The sequence below is a fragment of the Xiphias gladius genome, chromosome 1, assembly GCF_016859285.1.
Source record: "Xiphias gladius isolate SHS-SW01 ecotype Sanya breed wild chromosome 1, ASM1685928v1, whole genome shotgun sequence".
In the NCBI taxonomy this organism is placed as follows: domain Eukaryota; kingdom Metazoa; phylum Chordata; class Actinopteri; order Istiophoriformes; family Xiphiidae; genus Xiphias; species Xiphias gladius.
In genome coordinates this window covers 31509001-31529572 of record NC_053400.1, presented here as the reverse complement: position 1 = coordinate 31529572, position 20572 = coordinate 31509001, and the positions used below count along the sequence as shown (strand labels likewise).

Genomic DNA, 20572 nt, shown 5'->3' with positions numbered 1-20572 from the left:
TCAGGCCCATCCTGGCACACTTTAGTCTGGGCTGACCCAGTTCATAGTGAACCCCCCCCCCTCTCTCTCTCTTTTTCTGTCTGTCTCTCTCTCTCTCATCCTTTACAATGGGAGGAAATACCTCAGTTCCTCCTCGTCACGCTGGACCTTCTTGCGTGGGACTGTAGTGTGGATGTGTAGCGAGAGAGAGAAGGAGGGTGGGAGGGAAACATGTGAGTCATAGTTTGGGAGAGGTAGTTGTGGTGTTGGAGGAGGAGGGGCAATGGGAGAGAGAGAGAGAGAGAGAGAGTTTATATGATTATGTATGAGAGAGAGAGTGCGAGAGCCAGTCAGAAGCAGTGAGAACAGTGCACAGGCATTTCCTGTTTTTCCCTGACCAACAGCACTGGAGAGCCGTGGAGGGGGGGGGCACTGAGGGAGAGAGGGGAGGGGAGGGGCATGTGGTAGTGGTATTGGGGGTATAATAGGCAGGTTACAGTGAGGAATTCATGTGGTGAGCATCTGAGACTGTCATTAGGTGTGGGCCAGACATCCAGACAGGAGCGTGGGGGGGTGAAAATGTTGAAGAAGCTGTGGCCTTGATCTTACAACCAACTTTCAATCCTGGCCATTTCATTTCATAACCTTTTTGATCAGTAGAAGTTTTAGCAGTGTGTGATCAGTGAAAAGCAGTGATTTAGGGAATGAATCACATTATATGAGAGAAACATGGTAATCTTCTTAAAAAAGTAATCCGCTGGTCATTAAAAAGTCTGAACTTGGGGCATCCTGGTGGACTAGGTTGGTAGCCTCTAAAAGAAAAAACCTATTAAAATAGATTGATTTGTTTATTTGTTTGTACATTAAAATGGATTTATTGCAAAAAAAATACATGATACATTCACAAATACACTGACATATATCAGATATGCATGAGTCTAAAGTAAACAAGAGCTTGTGCTGGAGAGCTTCTACAAAGACCTTCCCCAAAAACTCAAGGCTCAAGAAAAATAGAATTACACCAAATAAAAACAATAAGGGACAAAAAGACTACTACACAATAAAGGAAAAAGATGAGGAGAAAAGGGAAAAAAATAAGGTAAGGAAAAGCTTACAATGCTTGTTTAAGATGTTTCTTGAATGATGATATGTAAGTTTGAATTTCACGAAACAGCGTGTCTGTTTCTAAATGAATTTAGCCACATTACTGTAACATGTTTAACATTCTTCGTATCGAAAGCAAAATTCAGCATTTTCCATGCATTGTGGAAAACATTTGATTTTCATTGTGCTTGATCTAGTAAATATTTATAGATGATTTCTGTTTTCCAAAACAAAAGTGATCTTCAAATCAGACAAAACCTACATTAAAATAGAGTTTTAAAAGTTAGTTTAAAGTCTCAAAAATAGAAATTGGTGACACCTTCAGATAATCTGATAATATTTATCCTGATAAGTGTTACCCAAGCACGATTTCTATGTGAAGTGTAGTGTAGTTACTGCATTTTGAGAGCAGAAGCCGAAATGTTTTTCTTTTTTTTTAAATCTTTCATATGTGATGATTGAACAGATTTTCATGAAATATGATGGACAGCAGTAGATGAGACGTTGGTGGTGGTTTCAATTTCACTATTAGACAAAATGTCTTTTAGCCGTAACTACGACACTAATATTACAGAGGTATTTGCATGTTCAAGAAGTTGATTTAACGTTTTGGTTAAAATATTCTCCTCAGGGTCTGTGGTTTGCCAACCCTGGAGGAAGCAACAGCATGCCCAGCCGGACCCACAGCTCCGTACAGAGGACCCGCTCCCTGCCGGTTCACACGACGCCACAAACCATGGTCATGTTCCAACAAGCTGGTGAGAAACGCTGGGAACGCACACTCGAAGCGCACACACACACACACACACACACACACACACAAAACACTGGCAATGATATGACAGATTCAGTTGATGACTAAAATTGTTTTCCATTTTCAAAAGTTTTATATACATTTTACACTTTGTATGTGGTGTCTCTTATTCTATATTAAATATTTGAAAGTTGTAACACATCTGAATTGGAACATGCTACCATAATCTGCAGTGACATTTTGGGATTTTGGGATATTATATATAAAAAAAAGATAAAATATTACAAAATTACAATAATACAATATTAAGTACTGACAGTAATAATTCAGTTCTTGTCCCACTTCATCCTAGACATGCAAACCCCACTGCAGCCAGACTGTTCTGTTTGGATGAACGTGTCCAAATCACAAGTGTTTCTACTGGAACTTTTTTTTTTTTTTTTTTTATCTTGACAATGTTCATTCCTACAAAGGAACTTCAAATGAAGGTCAGAACATTGATTCTTATCACTGTTCATTTTCTCTTCATTATCAAGGCGAAAACCCTATTTTAGCAAGAGAATAGTGTATTGTTTTTGAGTAAAGACACTCAAAGTAATTGCCTCATCATTGGCTCTTATGAATTCACTGTATTGGCCTTTATGCAAGAGTAGATGAACAAAAATAAAATTAAATGTATTGTAAGTGTTCTTAGTTATTGGGTATCCTTTTTTATCCCCATTAACTCCTGAAAGAGCAGGTCTGACTTGAGCTGGCTTGTTGTCACTCCTGAAACCCCCCAGTCTGGACTCGCCTCGACAGCACCCACTCACAGTGTCTTGGACACAGACTTGGGTCCTGGTAACTGACGGCAAAAGGCAGGGTGACCTGTAGTAGCCTCTGCTGACTGCAGTTTGTCCCACAGGAACAGTGGACAGTAATAGGTCGAGCTAGGACTTCCTCTACTCTGTCACAAACAGACAAACAAACACCAGAAGTTTCTCTTTTTAGAATGAAGAGGAAAAACAAATTTAAAAAAAGCAGGAGAGATGAGGGAAGTTAGGTGGAGGGAGAGTGGAGACTATATGTGAGAGAGGAAGAGATGTAGGCAGGGAGGGAGGAAAGAGTCAGAGGAGTCTCACAATGAGGCTCTTTGTACAGTGAGGATGGGGCTCCGTGGCCCACTTTCCTCCCCTTCCTCCTCTCTCTGACTCACTCTCTTTCTTAACTCTCCCATCTCTCTCCCTCCATCTTTCTCTCCCATCCCTCCATCTCTCTTTCTTTGACAACTCTGCAGAGTCATGCACACATACCAGTCACCTCAAGGGTGGCTAGAGCTCGGTCTCAGCCAGGGTAACTGATTTGATAGGCTAGACATCCTCCACCCCTCCACCCAGTCTCTGCTTTTATATGTGCACTCTTTCTTTCTCTCTGCCAGTCGATAGACTTATGAAGTTAGACACAGTAAAAAAAAAAAAATGTGGGAATGAAGGAACAAGTACGTGTTTTTTCAGTGTGCATTTGTGCCGTTCTTAGTCTGTTTGAACGAGGGGGTGTTGGAGCCTATAAATAGTCCCGTGTGTGGACTACTGGGCCTAACTCAGCTTTTCTCTCTGGCCACAAGGGATTTTCACTGCCCAGCCTGTGTGAGGACTCGGCTAAGGGCTAAATGGCTGGAAGGGGTTGCTAGGCTGTACTGTGGCCCAAATATAGCCCACCCGCCCCTGACCCCCCACACACTCACACACACACACACACACACACACACACACACACACACACACTCACTCCTCGCCTCTAGCTTCAACTCAACGTCTACAAAACAGTCTCCACCTTGCTCACAGTTGAAGCCAAGATAGCCACCAGCAACTAGTATCTGAAAGTTTGTGGGAAAATAAATAAATAAATAACAGGGAGAAAAGGGGTGTTTAAGTCACGTGTAAAGTTTAATTATGTGATGAACATTACTTAATGATATTAATACGTTTTAACATTATCATCATCTTAATAATGGCACCAGTCAGGAACTTGGAAGTGACTAACTGTGGAACCAGAATGTTAGGCCTTACTGATTGAACTGAGTTCAGTCATTCAGCTGGCTTAATGAAGTGATGGCTGCTGCTAAGGATTATTATCTGCTAATTTTTCTCTCAGAATGTCAAAAAACTGTGAAAAATGCCAGTCACAATGCGTAAAAGCCCCAGGTGACATCTTCAAGCTGCCTGTTGTGTTTAGCGAACAGTCTAAAACCAAAAGATATTCAGTTTACAATGATAGGAAAAAAGCAGCAAATCCTCAAATGTGAGAAATTTTAACCAATGAATGTTTGGTATATTTGCTTGAAATCATTGATCAGTTATTAAAGCCATTGCCATTACATTTTCTTTTGACTCAGTGATTAATCAACTAAACATTATTGCTCTAACCAATTCCATACATACATGTGCATCCTTTGTTCTTACATATATCGTTATGGCAAACTAGGTTTTGCTTGAAATTAAAAAAAGTAACTTCCCCACAGTGTCAGTACTGTACAGTACTGCTTGAACACAAAACATCATACACTATTTTTAGTTTTCAAACTTACGAGAACGAGTTTACCAAGACTATATGGCAGTATAAGAGGGCTATCATGTTTCGTTTGGGTTGGGGAAGACTAATTTATCGTACTGGCTCCCCAGTGTATGCGATGAGATTACACTGGCATATCACTATTATTTGAAGTTTCTACATCAAGCTATCTTGATGTCAGTTCTGTTGTCTTTATAATCATAGAATATATAAATGTTAAAAAGCTTGATCAGATAATTATAGTGTGAGATCATTCTAATTGTCATATTTCGTGCAGTTTAAAGCAAAGAACATCCATTCTCAACCCTTCACACACACACACACACACACACACACACAAAGTGACAAAAGACACCATGTCCCTGTCGCAGCAGTGCAGCCATTCTTTTGATGAAGCCTGTGTCTCAGTGTTGGAGTTAACAGTGTGGTATAATCCGATTATCGAGGCTACACTCTGGTTGAGTGGACGACACTATCCTGGTACCCTTTTTTTTTTTTTGGTCCTTTGCCAGCTCATCTGATGCCAATGTATTATAAAGAAAAACACACTATCGCGATTCTGTTTAATTATGATCAAAGGCCTCTGATGAATAGATTGTGAAGTCATAGAATCACATGCACTTAATGAGGAAATAGTGGACACTGATACTGTACATAATTTCTGCCATGGAGAGCATCGACTGCAGGAAATAATTTGTAATTTGATTAACTCAAGTTTCATTCACTTGCTGAACCTGAACCTGGACCCTAAATCATCAGGACATTTTGTCCACATCATCTGTTTCTTGTTGAATATTTTTAACCACTGATACTGATGTTGCTTCAAATGTGTTTTTGTTACTGTACAGATCTTCAGTTACCAGTGACAGAGCCGGACATCAACAATCGCCTTGAGTCTCTGTGTCTGAGTATGACAGAGCATGCCTTGGGAGGTAACACACAGTTCTTAATTGATCCTAAATATTAAACCATGATAAAGAATACAGTTGTTCTGGAGATGAATCCAAGAACACGTACGGCTTCCCTCCTGTCAGTCTGTGTCTCTCTCTGTATTGCATGAACACTAATATGCTAGTTATAAGCTTTATCCTGTCTCATCATTTTCATGGTGTGATGTTCAATTGGATCATAAAGTATTGTGGTTATTCATATCCCTCAATGCATGATCATCATATTGTCCCGGTTTCTGATGACTGTCCGGTGGTGATGTCAGACAGAAAGTCCCAGACACACCGCTGCAGAGAGCAGCCCCTGTCCATTTTCAACCCACTCAGACTGAACATGAATTGAAACTGTTTTAATCTGAAAGCAGCATCAATGGAAAAACGCCTACACACTGACTACAAGCCAGGAAATTTATTCAAAAAGATAATGTTTCGATCCCAGTAGGTTCTTTGTCGGGTCATAATGCTTGAAGCGTAACAGTCGGTATCTGTGACTTTTGTGCCCCAAAATCTTGTGTTTGCCGGAAAACCAAGGACTTTGAGCTGTCATAACCAGACTTAGCTTTTGTTATTTTGAGTTGGATCTTTGTTACTCCATTTTGATGCATTTGAAAACATAATATGAGAATGCAGTTAATGTAAATGTTGATGTATAGTAAAAACATTTGTATACTTGTGGTGCCCTGGGCTTATTGTTGCACCACATTGCTTAGGTCGTTTTAGTAGGTTTTAGGACTACATAACTCAAGTTGTTGACAGTACTGAACAGGAAGCAGAGAGCCACCAGAAACCTTTATAGTGTTTATATGCCACAGCATCATGTTATGTTTGTTTGTTGTTATTTTTTATCGTTTTAATTTTTTATGTTATCTGGGTTTCTGTAACTGGGATAAAATGTTGATATACCCGTACATAAACATGTAAACAGGACACTCTTGCTTCCATTCACTCAGGCTTCGGTCATAAAAGCTTCTGCAAAGGCCAGCAACTGGATCTGACACGCCGGGACTGCTGTGTTATGTTCAAAGCCAAAAGCAAACCCCAAAGCTTCCAGAAGTCATATGAGTCCGTCATTTAGAGGGTCATGTTCAGGCTAGGTCACTTTCGTTGACCTTAACACTGATTTTGAGGCTGAGGCCCAGTCAATTATCCTATTGTATGAACAGATTAAAGTCTGGAGATTCAGGCCCATCAATAACCCCAGACTTGTTGGAGCCCAACAACAGTTTTTCAGATGTGTTTGATTTGGTTGGTCCAGTCTGGCCAAGCAGGTCTAAAACTTGCCAAGTTTGAAATTCGAAAGCGATTCTGGCAACAGCCGAGGTGAGTTCAGCTCAGCAGGGAAATAAAATGGGAAAAGTCAGAGGAGAAAGGTTGAGTTTAACAATGACTTTCGTTCACAACTATAATTTGCATCATCACTTTATTTCGAGGATTACATCATATTTAAAACACAGACAGTTATAAATTGAGCTAAAGAACGTTCATACAAAGTTTTTCATCCACATTATCTTTGAATAATGTAACTTGAAAATAAACTACATTGAAGCAGGGATTGTCAGAACAGCCGTTTGTTGTATTCACATTTAACTGTAGAGGAAGAGAAGGGAAAATGTTTTCGAATGACAGAAAAGGTAGCAAGGTGATCTCGCATCACTTTGTTTGTCAGGCCCCATCATAGTCCTGCTGCTCCAGGTTCACTTGGTTATGATGACGGGTTAGTCTGGTATTCTGACGTTTATGTAGAATATAAAAATTCTTTTATTCTTGGTTTTTTGTTTTCCATCAAATCTGATATTCTAAACCTTCCTAAATTGTGAAGTGATGTGTAGTTGCTCAGGGATCAGACATCTTATTGTTAGTAGACCTATTTTTGAGGAAGTTGACTTCATCACACTCCCAATAAGATAGAATAACCCACTTACTGTTGTTTTGGCATTTTAGTGAGGATAGAAAATTTTACGAGAATAACTTGAAAATGCTAATGTGAATAGAAAACATTGAACACATATGAAGCACTTTTAAGTCTATAAACATTTTAAAGTAGTGTACGTGACCTGGGTTGTGCGGAATATTCCAATGTACAGTGAATTTTAGTCTGGGTTAAAGTCAGTGCCAACTTCCCCCTTCCCAAGACTCGACTGAGGTGAAGACAGTGGGCCTCAGTGCTCGGCACATAACGGTGGACAAGTGCTGCTTTGTGTGTGTGTGTGTGTGTGTGTGTGTGTGTGTGTGTGTGTGTGTGTGTGTGTGTGTGTGTGTGTGTGTGTGTGTGTGTGTGTGTGTGTGTGTGTGTGTGTGTGTGTGTGTGTGTGTGTGTGTGTGTGTGTGTGTGTGTGTGTGTGTGTGTGTGTGTGTTAGGTGGAGAGCAGAGCTGGGCAGCAGAACGAAGGAGTGCGTTTAACTTGAGAAACTCCTCCGTAATCAGAGTTTTGCCTTTTTGTAGTCCCATGCACCCAAACATCAGGCTGGCTGTGGTGGGCTTCAGAAACATAACTTAGTAATTGAATCCAAACAAGCCACAGGAAATTACCCAAAACACAATGTTTCATGAGTATGAGGAAAATGGTGTTGACATTTAGTCAGCAGTTGGTCATTTTTGGAAACCCCAGTGTAATAAAATGAACTGAGCAAACTGCTTCTGGATTGGTGCTCATATAAACCTGCTACCGTCATAATGTACATTCCTAAACTCCAGAGATGGTAAATCATACTAACAAACGTAAGAGCACAGACTAGTCCATCGTTAGGACTGAATGGAATCAGATTTTATCGGGTTTTCCCAAATATCAACCCTGCTGAGATGAAAACTCAAGAAGCTAACTACTTGTGAGTCCATGTGACTTTAGTTTGCAGGCCTTGGCTTGTGACTGATCCACACTGAATACAGCTTCTTCATTATAAAATACAGTGTTTCTAATGTCACTTACAGTACTTTCATTCAGTGACAGCAATCCGTGGCCTCGTGTCACCTTACAAAAAAATTACTTCAGTGAGTTCTGTACAGTGTGGTATACAGATTTTAAATATGAGACACAGAGAGCACTGGTATCTGATCATCACTACTTGGTATTGGCAGATGTCCTGAGCTAATGTATCAGACTTGTTATTGGAGAAAAAAGTTGGATCAGTGCATCCCTACTACTGACTGCAACATAAAAAAAATCAAAACAAACCGACATGAATTTATTTTAGGTGACACGGTAAGTTAATTAGACTGAAATTTAGGTTAAGGCAAGGTGTGAATTAATCACAAACGGAAATCGTGAATGCAGGTCTCATGCCAGATCAAGTTCAACAACAAACTTAAACATATTCAGCTGCTCTGGAAATTTACTTCGGTATCAGATTGGTTGTCAGATCAAGTGTTGCCAGTCATAGCTTTAGCTGCTCTGTTTACACATGGCTCAGAATCTTGTGTTATACAGCATATTCTATACTTTGCTGTGCTATTCAGCAACAGCTCACAATGACATGAACCTTCCCTTTCAGTAACATAATGGAGGCTTTATTTTTGTGGAATAAAAATGTCCACCAGTGCGTAGCCTGATAACATTTTCCTCTTCAGCCACACCAGAGGCAACAGCTGTCAGGCTGTCAGACTGTTTTTGTCTGAAAGGCTCTATCAGTATTTTGACAGATGTGTTGTTCTCTCACCATGACAGTGTGGGCCCTGACCCCTCACTGCTCACCAAGTCAGAAAAGCTTCAGGCCCTTTTTGTTTTTTTGTTTTTTTACAAACAGCTCATGGCACAGTCAAATCACTACTACACTTCAAATCAGACGAAGTTTCATTCATACAGTGCTTATAATAAATACACTGTTTACCAAACATTGTTAGGAAGAATTTGGAGTCATCGTTGTTTATACAAAAGTTAAAATAGAATAGAAGAATAGATCTGTTCCAAAGACAAGAGGGGGCCATAAAAGCTAAGTGCTGCTTCGACAGCCTATTAGGCTCTCGGTGTTAGTTACAACGCCAGCACAGGGTAATCTATTTGTCTCACATGGAACAAGCAAAATGGACGTAAAAGTTAGTGCTGGACTGCTAACAAGATCTGAAATCCTTCTGTGTACCAGCTTACTCCTGTTTTGGGTCACAGGAAAGCTGAAGCCTGTCCCAGCATGCACCACTGTTCACTGTTAACCGTTTTATCTTCATCAGGACCCCTGATTCTACATCCTCAGTGTGATCAAACTAACCCTAACCCTGTCTGTGGATGCTGAAGTTTCCACAGAGTTAAACGCTAATGCCTTCTCTTCTCTCTGCTTCTCCTCTTTAGATGGTGCTGACCGCACATCAACAATATGAAATGAGGACTTGAGTGAGAGCAGCAGGACAGCGCAGGTTCACGAGGCTCTCACAATAAGTCACCTTGAGGTCACCAGCCCTCCCGTCCCCTCTCTCTGTAGCCAATGGTAGAGCTCAACCAAAGGACCGGGCGGGATTCAAGAAACACAAGAGAGCCGATCATCAAACGGCTAACACAAGCTATCACATTGGCACCGTCCATCGGGTTGGAAAAACACACTTCCTGCTCCGCCAGCATGCTCACAGTCACCTGCATCTGGGTGAGGAGAGAGAAAAGCATTGAACACGGCCTGGACAGTGTGGGAACAGCGCCCCCCCCCCCCCATGGGGAGTCCAGAAGCAGTAATGCGGTCCAGTCAGCCCTAGCAGAACGGAGGCACTGGCCGGTGGATCAGGGCCCAGTGAGACTGAGGCCCCTTCCCTCTCAAACACTTTCTGGTCCCTGCACATCGACGCCACAGCTCTTGGCATCTTTCAGATCCATAACAGTACCTCAGACTCAAAAACAAGACAAGACAAGCAGAGCTACAAGGAAGCAGAAGGAAGTTTGGGATTTCCTAGACTGTTTTCAGTGAGGACAGAATGTCCAGGATGCTTATAGAGCTTGGGAAGGCCTCTTGCTCAGTACTGGGCTGCAAAAAATCATTTATTTGTCTTGTATGTATTTGTTGTTTACATAACGATGCTACTTTCAAAGGGTACAGAAACATGTATGAAATTCAGGTTATGAATTGTGTCATATTCTGTAAAGCCTTGGCTGTATACCACCTTTACATCCCATGAGTAGCCGTCACGCTAGTTTACAACCAACCTGCTTATTCTTTATTTTATCAGCCAACAACAAAGACATGTCGTCTTGAACATTTACCAAGAGAGAGCGAGAGGGGAGAATGAGAGAGGAGGAGGTAGAGCAGATGTGTGAAGGGGGAAAGGAGGAAGAAGGGGAGGTGGAGAAAGACACAGAAAGTAGAAGAAGAAAGAATCGAGCTGAAGTGATACTGGAAAGGGAAGCGGATGTTTAACGGTGAAAGACATCAGAGGCAGGACCTTTGATCGGTTGAAGATGACGGAGGAAGATGATGTCAAGTCTAATCATGTTATGAGTCCGTTCATGTGAGTGAGTGTAGGAGGACGTGAATTTGGCAGCAGTGAGTTGCATATTGTTTATCCAAAGCATGTACTGTATGAACTCTTTGAATTCAATAGATAGAAATATAGGTTATTTTACGTAAATGGGAGATTAATACAGCTGTATCGTCAGTGGGATCTGTCTGCATGTTCAGATACCGGGCTCTGTTATTTAAAGCAGGGTGATTTGCTTAAGTTGCATATTACAACTAAATATCTTTCTCAGTGGAAAGGAAGATTGTAAAATGTGTGAAGCAGAGAAAACAGGAGATAGCTTTGGTTTCCGCGCAGACCGTGTTGCTGAGATGATTGCAACATGGCAGAAATCACACACTGTCAATCCATGAAGGGTAGTTTTCCCAGAGATTGTCTCATTAGTTCTTACCTCCACCTGCTGGCCAAACACAGTCATGGCGGTACAGACGCTGAAGTCCATGGACACACAGGCACTGCGAAGACGCCAGCCTTTCATTGAAAAACCATCGATGAGGAACATTTGGGGAAATGTCAGAGCTGGTTTAGTCTTTGCTGCAGGGATTCCCTCAGAGATTGCCCATGTGACGTGGTCTTCTTCCTGTTCTGTCAGTGTAGGCCTACATGGAATATATATACATATACATATACATACATGTGTGTGTGTGTGTGTGTGTGTGTGTGTGTGTGTATATATATATATATATACATATACATATGTGTGCATGTATATATATGTATATGTATATATATGTGTGTGTATATATATATATATATATATTTTTTTTTTTTTTTTTTTAAATTCTGAATCTCATGGTTATTCTGTGTCTTAATAATTATCCTCAGTTTATTGTGTATGGAAAACAGACTTTATAAGAATAGGTTTATATTGAAATAAGCTGGTTAGGAAACTCCCTTCTGTGCCACTTTCAACCGAGCACGTATGCTGTGAGTCCTGGCCCTGAATTGTCATCATTGGGGGTTATTGATGATTATTGTTGAGTTTTTCATTAGTTTGTTGCAATTCTATAGTACTTCCTTTGTATCCTGCACTTGATATGATAATGTGATACACTAAAATCCAAATGTTCAAGGCTCAAGCAGTTTGGTGCTTTGGAGTCAGATGAAACGGAGCAGATAAAAGAGATGAGATTGACACTCACTCTCGACTGTAGAGCTGCAGTCTCAGTGGACAGAAAAAAGTCAAGCGGTAGAACCACAACAGGGCAATGTTTAATCAGCAGCAGAGACGAAAGGCTTCTGACGGCACCTCTCATTGACCTTAAGTGAGTTCTATTTTTCTGGTGGTGGATGTTAGAGATGAAGATACTCGTGTTGTTTCGGCCTGCGCTGACTCATCCTGCACAGTTAAAGGACCTTATCGGTGTTTGTGCGTGTTTTAGCCCATTTGCTACGATTTGACATATACTTGACGTTACCGACAACTATTTTTAGATTTTTTCATAAACCCAAGTTTCCAACTTATTTTATCATCGTATTAGAATGAACTTGCATGGTCTTGACACATCCCTAACAGAGTTAATCCTGCACAGTTTTAATTTCTTGTTTGATAGTGCAGCGCATGCCAGGGCTGCAGCTAACGATTATTTTCATCATCAGTTAATCTGCAGATTATTTTCCCAGTTAATGGTTCAGTACATGAGATGTTTAAAAATAGTGAAAAATGCCTTCAGTCCAGAACATTAAGATGTTCGATTTACTGCCATATATGACAGAGAAAAACAGTAAACCTTCACATTTGAAAAGCTGAAACAAGTAGATGTTCGGAGTTTTTCCTAAAAAATGACTGAAAGGATTAATTTTTTATCCTAATAGCTGCTGATTAATTTTCTTTCAATAAGCTAAGATCTGCACCTGCAATAAATTACCACACAACACTAATCTAGGCAAAATGTTGATGAATCCGCTTGTTAAGCACATTCAGGTTTATACAACCTCACACCATAATAGAAACAACTGGCTAGAAATCTAAACACTACAGTACACTTTAAAAATAGCCAGCAGTGATGCATTCAGGGTGTGACCTGTATTAACGGAGCTAAAACATGCAGAAATTCTGTTATGGTGCTTGTCTGGAGCCTAAACCACATTCTTGATTGGTTGAATGTGGCATCAGATCCAGTGACGCTGGCTTGAAAGCACAGTCTGGATCTGTGCACACTCAAACCAGTACGTACACACACACACACACACACACACACCACTGGTAAAGTGTGTGTGTCGCTAGTTTTGCAGCCATGACATCACATGCGCGCTCTTCTGATTTTGGTCTCAGCGTTTCAGGTGTTTTGTGTTTTCTGCTCTTACACTTTAAGTCTCTAAGAGTTGATCAGATTTCATCTGTGCGTTTGTGAACGAAGATGAGGATTCCACCAAAGCTCGAATGTGATACGAGCCCATTCTAACTCTGAATGGGGAGACGGACGTTACAGCTTTGACATCTTTTTCTGATGCTCCTCACTGAGAGGCAGCATCAGGATCTCATCATATTCAGACTCTTTGAGTGTCACTGCCATATGAATCAGTACTTAAAGTAGATACAATTATTTATTCTATTTTTTTTTTTTTTTTTTTTTTTCCAGAGGTGATACTTTTACTCATTTAGGTGTATTATTATTTAAAGTACCATATGTATTAACATGCTATGGCTGGTGACCATACGTACATCTCAAATATTAACATAGTTATTGTTGACTTTGACTATTTCCTTTTATTTTTTGTTGCTGTTGTTGAACTATAATCTTGTTTGTATCTATCGGTGTCATGTTGAGATTTTTCATGTGAAGTTTCGGTGTCGGAGCGCAGCTGAAAGCAGGAGTCGGTCCGTCACAGATACATCGATCCATGTTCAGTTACAAAAGTCACGTCGGACGAGCTGTCGGCAAACAAAACAGCGGTGCGTTGTTTTTGTTGTTGTAGTCTTTGGCAGGCCAGGAAGCAGACTGGTCCACTCTGGGCCTCCTCGACATTAGTTAAGATTAGGATTTGAGATCTGGAGTCTGAACTTCGTGCTGTGGGCGTATTACCACCTAGATTTATGGTTCTGAGTGGGAGAGGCTCTAGGTTTCTAGGTATGTTATTTTTTAGGGGTAAGGCTGGCATTATTCTTTGTTTTTCTTATTGTGAACAAATTCCATGAAAAAGGCAAATCCAACAATTACACGGATGTTAGTTCATCTCTCAGTACTTTCCGACTTCCCTTCGCTGTCTCTGGTTCTCATTGTTCTCACTGTTCCTTTTAAAAACGGGTCAAAATTATTTACTTTATTATTTTGAAAAATAATCAATAATTATCAAACAAACAGGAGGAAAAAGTGAATTTGTTGGGAACTATTTTCAGCAGCGGATGAATCCACATTTGGTGCTCTAGTGATTGTTTCTGTGTGTGTGTGTGTGTGTGTGTGTGTGTGTGTGTGTGTGTGTGTGTGTGTGTGTGTTCAGTGTAATGAATGACCATGTCATGGATGTGTTTTTAACCGCTGCTGGACGACAGTGGAGTTCAGAGGCACAGGGGAGTGAGTCTGTGGATACACACACAGTGCCTGTCAGTAAGGTCAATTCACTGTTGGCGTTGGTCTCTTCATGGGATTTGTCTGTATAAAGAAAAGTAGAGATTAAATATGTTTTACGCCCCTTGTTAAAATGGTCAAACCTGCAGTCAGCAGTGTAATCGAAGGGATTGTTGAGATTGTATTTTTATTTACTTTCATATCACTTTGCCATTTTTGAGTCAAATACGAATTTGATGTAAAATTGAGGAGATTATTTCAGTTTTGCATAAAAACACAATTTCCCATCTGTGCCGCATTTCATAGAAATACTGACTGACAGCAGTTAAATAACCCGAGTTTATGTGATTTTTCTAGGTGACATAACAAAGTAAAGTTACATCTTTTGTATTTAGAGTACAAAGCGACACCACCGGCCTCCAGTTTCTACTCAGCACTGGTTTCCTGCAGCCTCTCTGGGTCAGAGAGACGTCTGTGTGAACGTGGAACCTGCGATGGGACTGGGTGGGTTGGGTTTCAGCTCTGAGGTCTGGATCATTACACATCTCTTCAAACCAAATGCTTTATTTTTATTTTTTCTAAACACATATCAGTTCTGTGGGTGTCCAGGAATGCTTCTAACGCTGTGCACACTGCAGTATTAACAGTTAGATAATGCCTTGATATTCCAAAAAAAAACACATTTAACGTACTTCAAGTCAAGACATATATGCTGTTTTGTATCTTTTATTTTATGTCATAGATTCTGCAGTTTATTCAGTTTATGTCAATGTGGGATGCCAAGACTTTTTTTTTTTTTGTAAATTCAGCAACATCGATTCTGTAACAAAGTGTTACCGCTTGACTGTGCGCCTTTACTTCATTTAGTTTTATTTTATCAAAGAGCCGATGTCCTGTATTGACTGCAGGCTTACGTATATATTTGACAAAAGAATATTGTATGTTTAATAATAAAAAAACACAAAAAAGACAAAAAATTGAAGAAAACGCAGAAAAAAGAAAAGGAGGAAATTGGAGGGGGAGTGTAATTTATATTTTAAAACTGCATGCACAAGGCTGGGAAAGTCATATTTAGAATAACAAATGGCAGTGCCTTTTTTGTACTCGAGACATTTACCCCAACTGTAAATGGTTTTATATGGACTTTAAAAGCTGTAATGTTACTGGATGAAACTAGCGACAGCTGTGTCAGGTCACGTTCACACTGCAGCCAAAAGGTTCCACATTCAAATTGTTTTTCCTCATTCATGATTTTCCTCATGATTTAAAAAAAAAAAAAAAAGGAAAAAAAAAAAGAAATGTGATTAATCTGTTCTCAAAAATCTGGTCCATATCTGACCCATGTCCATGTGACCGCATCATCGATGCTGGCTTTAGGTCCGTCTCCTCAGAACTGATCAGTGTGTCTGTAGAGATGGCACCCACCCACCAGACGACAGTTATCTGTAGGCTCATCAGTCTGGAGTTATAATTGTGCCAACGATGTGATAGAGTAGATTGACATCGGAGCCAACACGGACCTTATCAAGTATCTGTTAGACGTGATCTCAGTCACGTCGGCCCGACAGAAATCTCGTCATTTCGCCATATTTGTTGCATTCTCACAGCGAGAGCACCTCTTCATTCGAAAGCAATGAGCTAAAGTCATAAACGCTAACTTTACACTTGTATTCTCAACCTCCTTCCACATAGAGAGATAATCCCAACCGGTTTGATGCAGTGAGATGCACAGGCTTTGAAATGGGACGAACGGAGTACTGGCACCGGATCAGTTCTTCGTATGAGAACAATCATCTCCCCATGTTTCAACAAACTCCACCAAGGGAACCGGTTTCTCTGTTCATCCGAGCAGCGCGGCCCCGGATTGAAAACCCCTTCACCAGAGCAACAACACAAATCAGTGTCAAGCCAGTTTATTGTTCGTGGTGGCGAGTTCATGAGATGCAAAATTCAAAACCTAACAGCTTCAGTAGTTTTTCAAATAAACTTGAATGTATTTTGGGGTGTTAAACCTTTGCAGTCACTAATTAAAGCAGCTTCATGTCTGATAGCGTCTGTGCTGCTTTCAAAAGCTAAATGTGAAAATGAAAAGAGCCTTAAGTCTGAGTTGAACAGTGAGGCGTGCAGTGTGAACGTGGTCCGCGGCGGTGACCGCCTGTGTTGTTTCTGTACTCTGTAGGTACTTCTTAATGCTGATATGAAGTTATGAATTATTCTGGTCTGTACAAAAAAAAAAAGGCAAAAAAAATGTGTGAATGATTGTGTGACGGTGAGGATGTGCGTGCGCGTGTGTGTGTGTGTGGGAAGAATACATTCAAGTGTTTTTCAATTTGTCTTGCTGTAATTTTGTTGCGACAAACCAGAATGCTGTGACTTGGCATGCCCCGTTATACATTAAAAAAAAAAGTTGTAACTCCTCCAGCGTGTCTGTATGTGTGTGACTCAAATGGGCATTGAATGTTTTTTAATGAAACATGGGTTTGAAATACTTTAACGAGTTAAATGTATGTAAAACCTAAATTCGTCTCTCACGGGAAACAAATACTTATCTCTAAAAAAACATACTCAGGTCCTGAATTTTAACCAAGCAAGCAAAAAGAATCGGGGGGGGCCGGTTGACGCTGCTGCCCCCTTAAAGGGGCGCTCCGCTGATTTTCTACATTAAAAAATTCGGTTTGGAGGAGTCAGCCTGTCAAAGCAGTTGTATAACGTCTTCAGTGGCAGTGGAGGGAACTTTTCAAAGTTTGAAATGTTTGAAAGGTTCAAAGTGTTTAACGGAAGAGCCTGCGTTATGCGGTGGCCCTGGGAGCTCGGCGCTCTGCAGCTTTAGAAAACACATGCAAATGGACAAAACACAGTCAGACACGCTAACTTCTGTATTCAAAGCTCGTTTCTGTATTTGGTATGTTTTCTATATCTGGTTGTGTTTTCTGTTGATGCAGCACACTTCTGGTTTTGCTTGTATTTTCTCACTTACGGCATTTTTTCTAAATGCCGCAGATCTGTTGTCAAATTGGTGAAGATGTTTTATTCGTTTGCATTTCGTGTTTTGCCCATTTGCGTGTGTTTTCTTAAGCTGCAGTGCGCTGAGCTCTCAGTGCCGCCGCATAACGTAGGCCTTTCTGTAAAAAAAAAATTTAAGTTGCATTATTGGAAGTGTTGGAGCTTGAGCCACTTCGTTTTCTCCATTTCTCCTCAATCGAAAAACTTTTCTACACTTTTACAAACTTTCAATTTCTCATGCAGAGATACAAGCAGTGGTGAGCTACGGCTACCGTACAGGCTTTGAATTCATCTCTGAACATCACCTCACAAGCTCAACATCTTTTTGACCCTTGTTTGAGTCCATGCAGTTTGAGCAGAAACATGGAAATGACCCAAGGAGCCGTTTTACCCCAAACTTTAGTATCTGAAATCTGATGTTACTTACAAAAATAATAATAAACCACATAAACATATCAATCATAAAACAAAAGATTGAGGACCTAAGGTTCAGTGGCATAATCTTCTGCCAGAGTCTTTGTTGGTTTCACCACTAGAGGGCACCAACGTTTGAATGTTTTGAATTCTGCACACACTGACTTCATTGTTGGGGAAAAAAAATATTTTCTTGATCAAAATTCTAATTGTTGGCAGGTTTTGTAGGTGTGGGACTGCTCCAAACAGCAGTCGCTGCTGATCACTGGTAGCGATATTATGAAACCGAGGCTGCGTTCCGGTGGTGAGGCGACTCCTCTCGCCCTTTTAAAGCTGCATCGTCTAACTTTTCTCAGGTGGGAAGCGCAGTTGAGATGACGCAGCGCAGTGCGGCGCTCGTGAGGCCACCTCACCGCGTTGAATGTCTTCGCCTGACCAGGCAACGTAAGTGCAAATGTTTCACTTACAGGGTTCACCCCACTATATTATCATTATAGTGCTTTTTTTTTTTTTTTTTTCAGTACTTCCCAGTTGTATATAACAATATTTTCTCATGATGAAAACAATGAAATGAATGTGACTAGAACCCGGATAAAGAGCAGGAAGAAAGATTGAAGTTTTTGCTAAAATCTCCACATTATGAGACGATGATCTTTTGTAGCTGATGTAGGCGCAGTATTTTGTACCTGCAGCACATTCCTGCTTTTAGTTTTTTGTTTGTAATGTCCCTAAAATCAGATACAAAAACATTTTAAAACTATCATTAGCAGGCAAGATAAGGGAACTGAACTGAATGCGGCGACGTTGGACCGAGGGCGTTGTCAGGCAAAAAGCAGGGAAACGCTGTAGACACGAACTCATGCAGAGTTCTTGTTTGAGCTGCCTCTTTCAGCGCGTAGAGTTGAACATGCGCCCTTGCCAACGAGGACGCGGGTTTCAAACCCCGAACCCCGCCGCTGTGAGGCCTCGGTAAATGAAAACCCGGGCTAGAGCTGCCCAGTTCATGCCGCTGTCGGACTTCCAGACCCTGACCAGCTCCACCCCTCTGCTGTTCACACAGGGTTTCGTCTGCTTCCGCCGTAGCTGGAGGCTTTGAGAGACTTCCTCCATCCAGAGTGCGTTTCAGAAAGCTGAAGGCCAGAGTTGTGAGCTTATGGCGTTCAGCTGTGCAGGTGTGACCGTGGGCAGATGATGAGACAACGGGCCCCTGGGGACAGACACATAAAGGCCCCTCACCTCTTCTACATAGGAGCAAGACATCTAAGTCTGAAAGAGTTGTTTTATGTCCTTTAGTCGCTCTTTGTGGTCGTTTTGAGTCTCTGTTGTCTTTTGTAGCTGTTTTGCCTCATTTTGTGTCTCTGTAGTTGTTATGTTCTACTAGTAAATCACAAAAGCCTTAATGAACTCGTTGGGTCTTGTAAGGCCGGTCAGGAACCGTCATTAGGAATATTCAGCAGACGGTAAAGTCTCTGCCTCTCCAAACCTTGCGCTAACACTCAACAACCACGGGCTGCTCGAAGCAGCTGACTGTGGATCTGAGGATGAAGCCGACTGACGTTACAAAGCAGGGGAGGCTATAAAAAGATATCAGAGAGCTTCCAGCTCGAAGTGTCCACAGGCTGAGACGTCGTTAAGAAATGGCAGTGAAGGGAAACTGTGGCCTTCAGGACAAAATCTGGACCTCCAGATAAAACTGCAGGTCTGCTGGGCAGAAAGCAAAACCCCCACGTGACTCCAGAGGAGCTGCGGGAAGGTTCCGCTGACACGGGAGTGGTGGTGCCCCGTTCACTGGTTCACTGTGCAGCGTCGATGCAGAAAAAACAGGGTCTGCATGGAAGAGTCATCAGGAGGAAAACCTCACCTGTGACCTCATCACAAAAGTCAACATCCGAAGTCCGCAGAGCAACATCTGGATAAGCCAGAGTCCATTTGGAAACGAGTGCTGTGGACAGATGGCGTTATAACTGAGCTCTCTGGCCACAGTCACCGACAGTGTGTTTGGGGGGGGGGGGGCAGCATTTGATGAAACATGACACTTTGGCAGCTGTTAAACATGAAGGTGGAAATATTATTTTTTTGGGTTGTGTGGCAGCCAGTGTCACAGGAAACACTGCGTGGATGGATGCAAAAAAACTGCAACAAGGCTTGATGTACAACAGGACCATGATCCAAAGAAGACCTCAAATCCACCACGAACCACTTAAAGAAACACAAGCTGAAACTGTTGGACCCCCCCCCCAAATAAAAACTAACAGTGCATTAAGATCTGAAGAAAGGATCGTGGTTAATGTCTGTTGACTGGAGGCCGTTCTGCTGACAACGTGAACCCAGGTTTAGACCTGTCGGCCTTTCTTTAATGAAGTGAACATGTTGGTGATGTGGGATGTGAAGAATCACGCAGTCGTCGCCGTCACGTACAGTACAGATTTATTTTCTCCGATTAAAAAGTCTTTGAAATGAACATAGTACACAAAGTGACAATGATGGGGAAGGGGCCAAAGAACCGGACGTCCCTCTCAACAAGGCCACAAAAACAACATCAGAGCTGTTTGTTAGTGCTCATTTTCCCTCCAACACACACACACACACACACACACACACACACGCACGACTCCAGTCACCACATTACACTAGTTAAAACCTCCCAAATTCTGTCTGGGGACATTATGACACATTGAAATGCACAAAAAAAAAAAAAAAAATCCCACAAGAGTAAACACAAAGACACGCACTGGTCTCCCCAGTGTTCATCTGCTGGGATGATAACTGTAAAGAACACACACACACACTCACACACACACACACATTTCATTTAATTTCATGTTTTCCTCTCATGGATATAGAAATTTTGGGTTTGTTTTCAGGCAGCACTGAGTCGTCC

The 20572-nt window shown here is 41.3% G+C and overlaps 1 protein-coding gene across 3 annotated transcripts in view; it reads left to right on the top strand.

The window, feature by feature from the left end:
• Positions 1-14099, top strand: part of samd4a (sterile alpha motif domain containing 4A) — a 62542-nt gene extending 48443 nt beyond the window's left edge. For 2 of the 3 annotated variants that reach the window (XM_040130948.1, XM_040130936.1), the window contains 3 exons: positions 1715-1841; positions 5236-5319; positions 9615-11389. In XM_040130948.1, coding sequence (XP_039986882.1) covers positions 1715-1841; positions 5236-5319; positions 9615-9643 — 240 coding nt within the window. In that variant the 3' untranslated portion in view covers positions 9644-11389. Of the gene's footprint in view, positions 1-1714; positions 1842-5235; positions 5320-9614; positions 11390-13536 lie in introns of those variants that run through there. The other variant, XR_005707768.1, reaches the window with a different exon arrangement.
• Positions 14100-20572: the final 6473 nt, after the last annotated feature.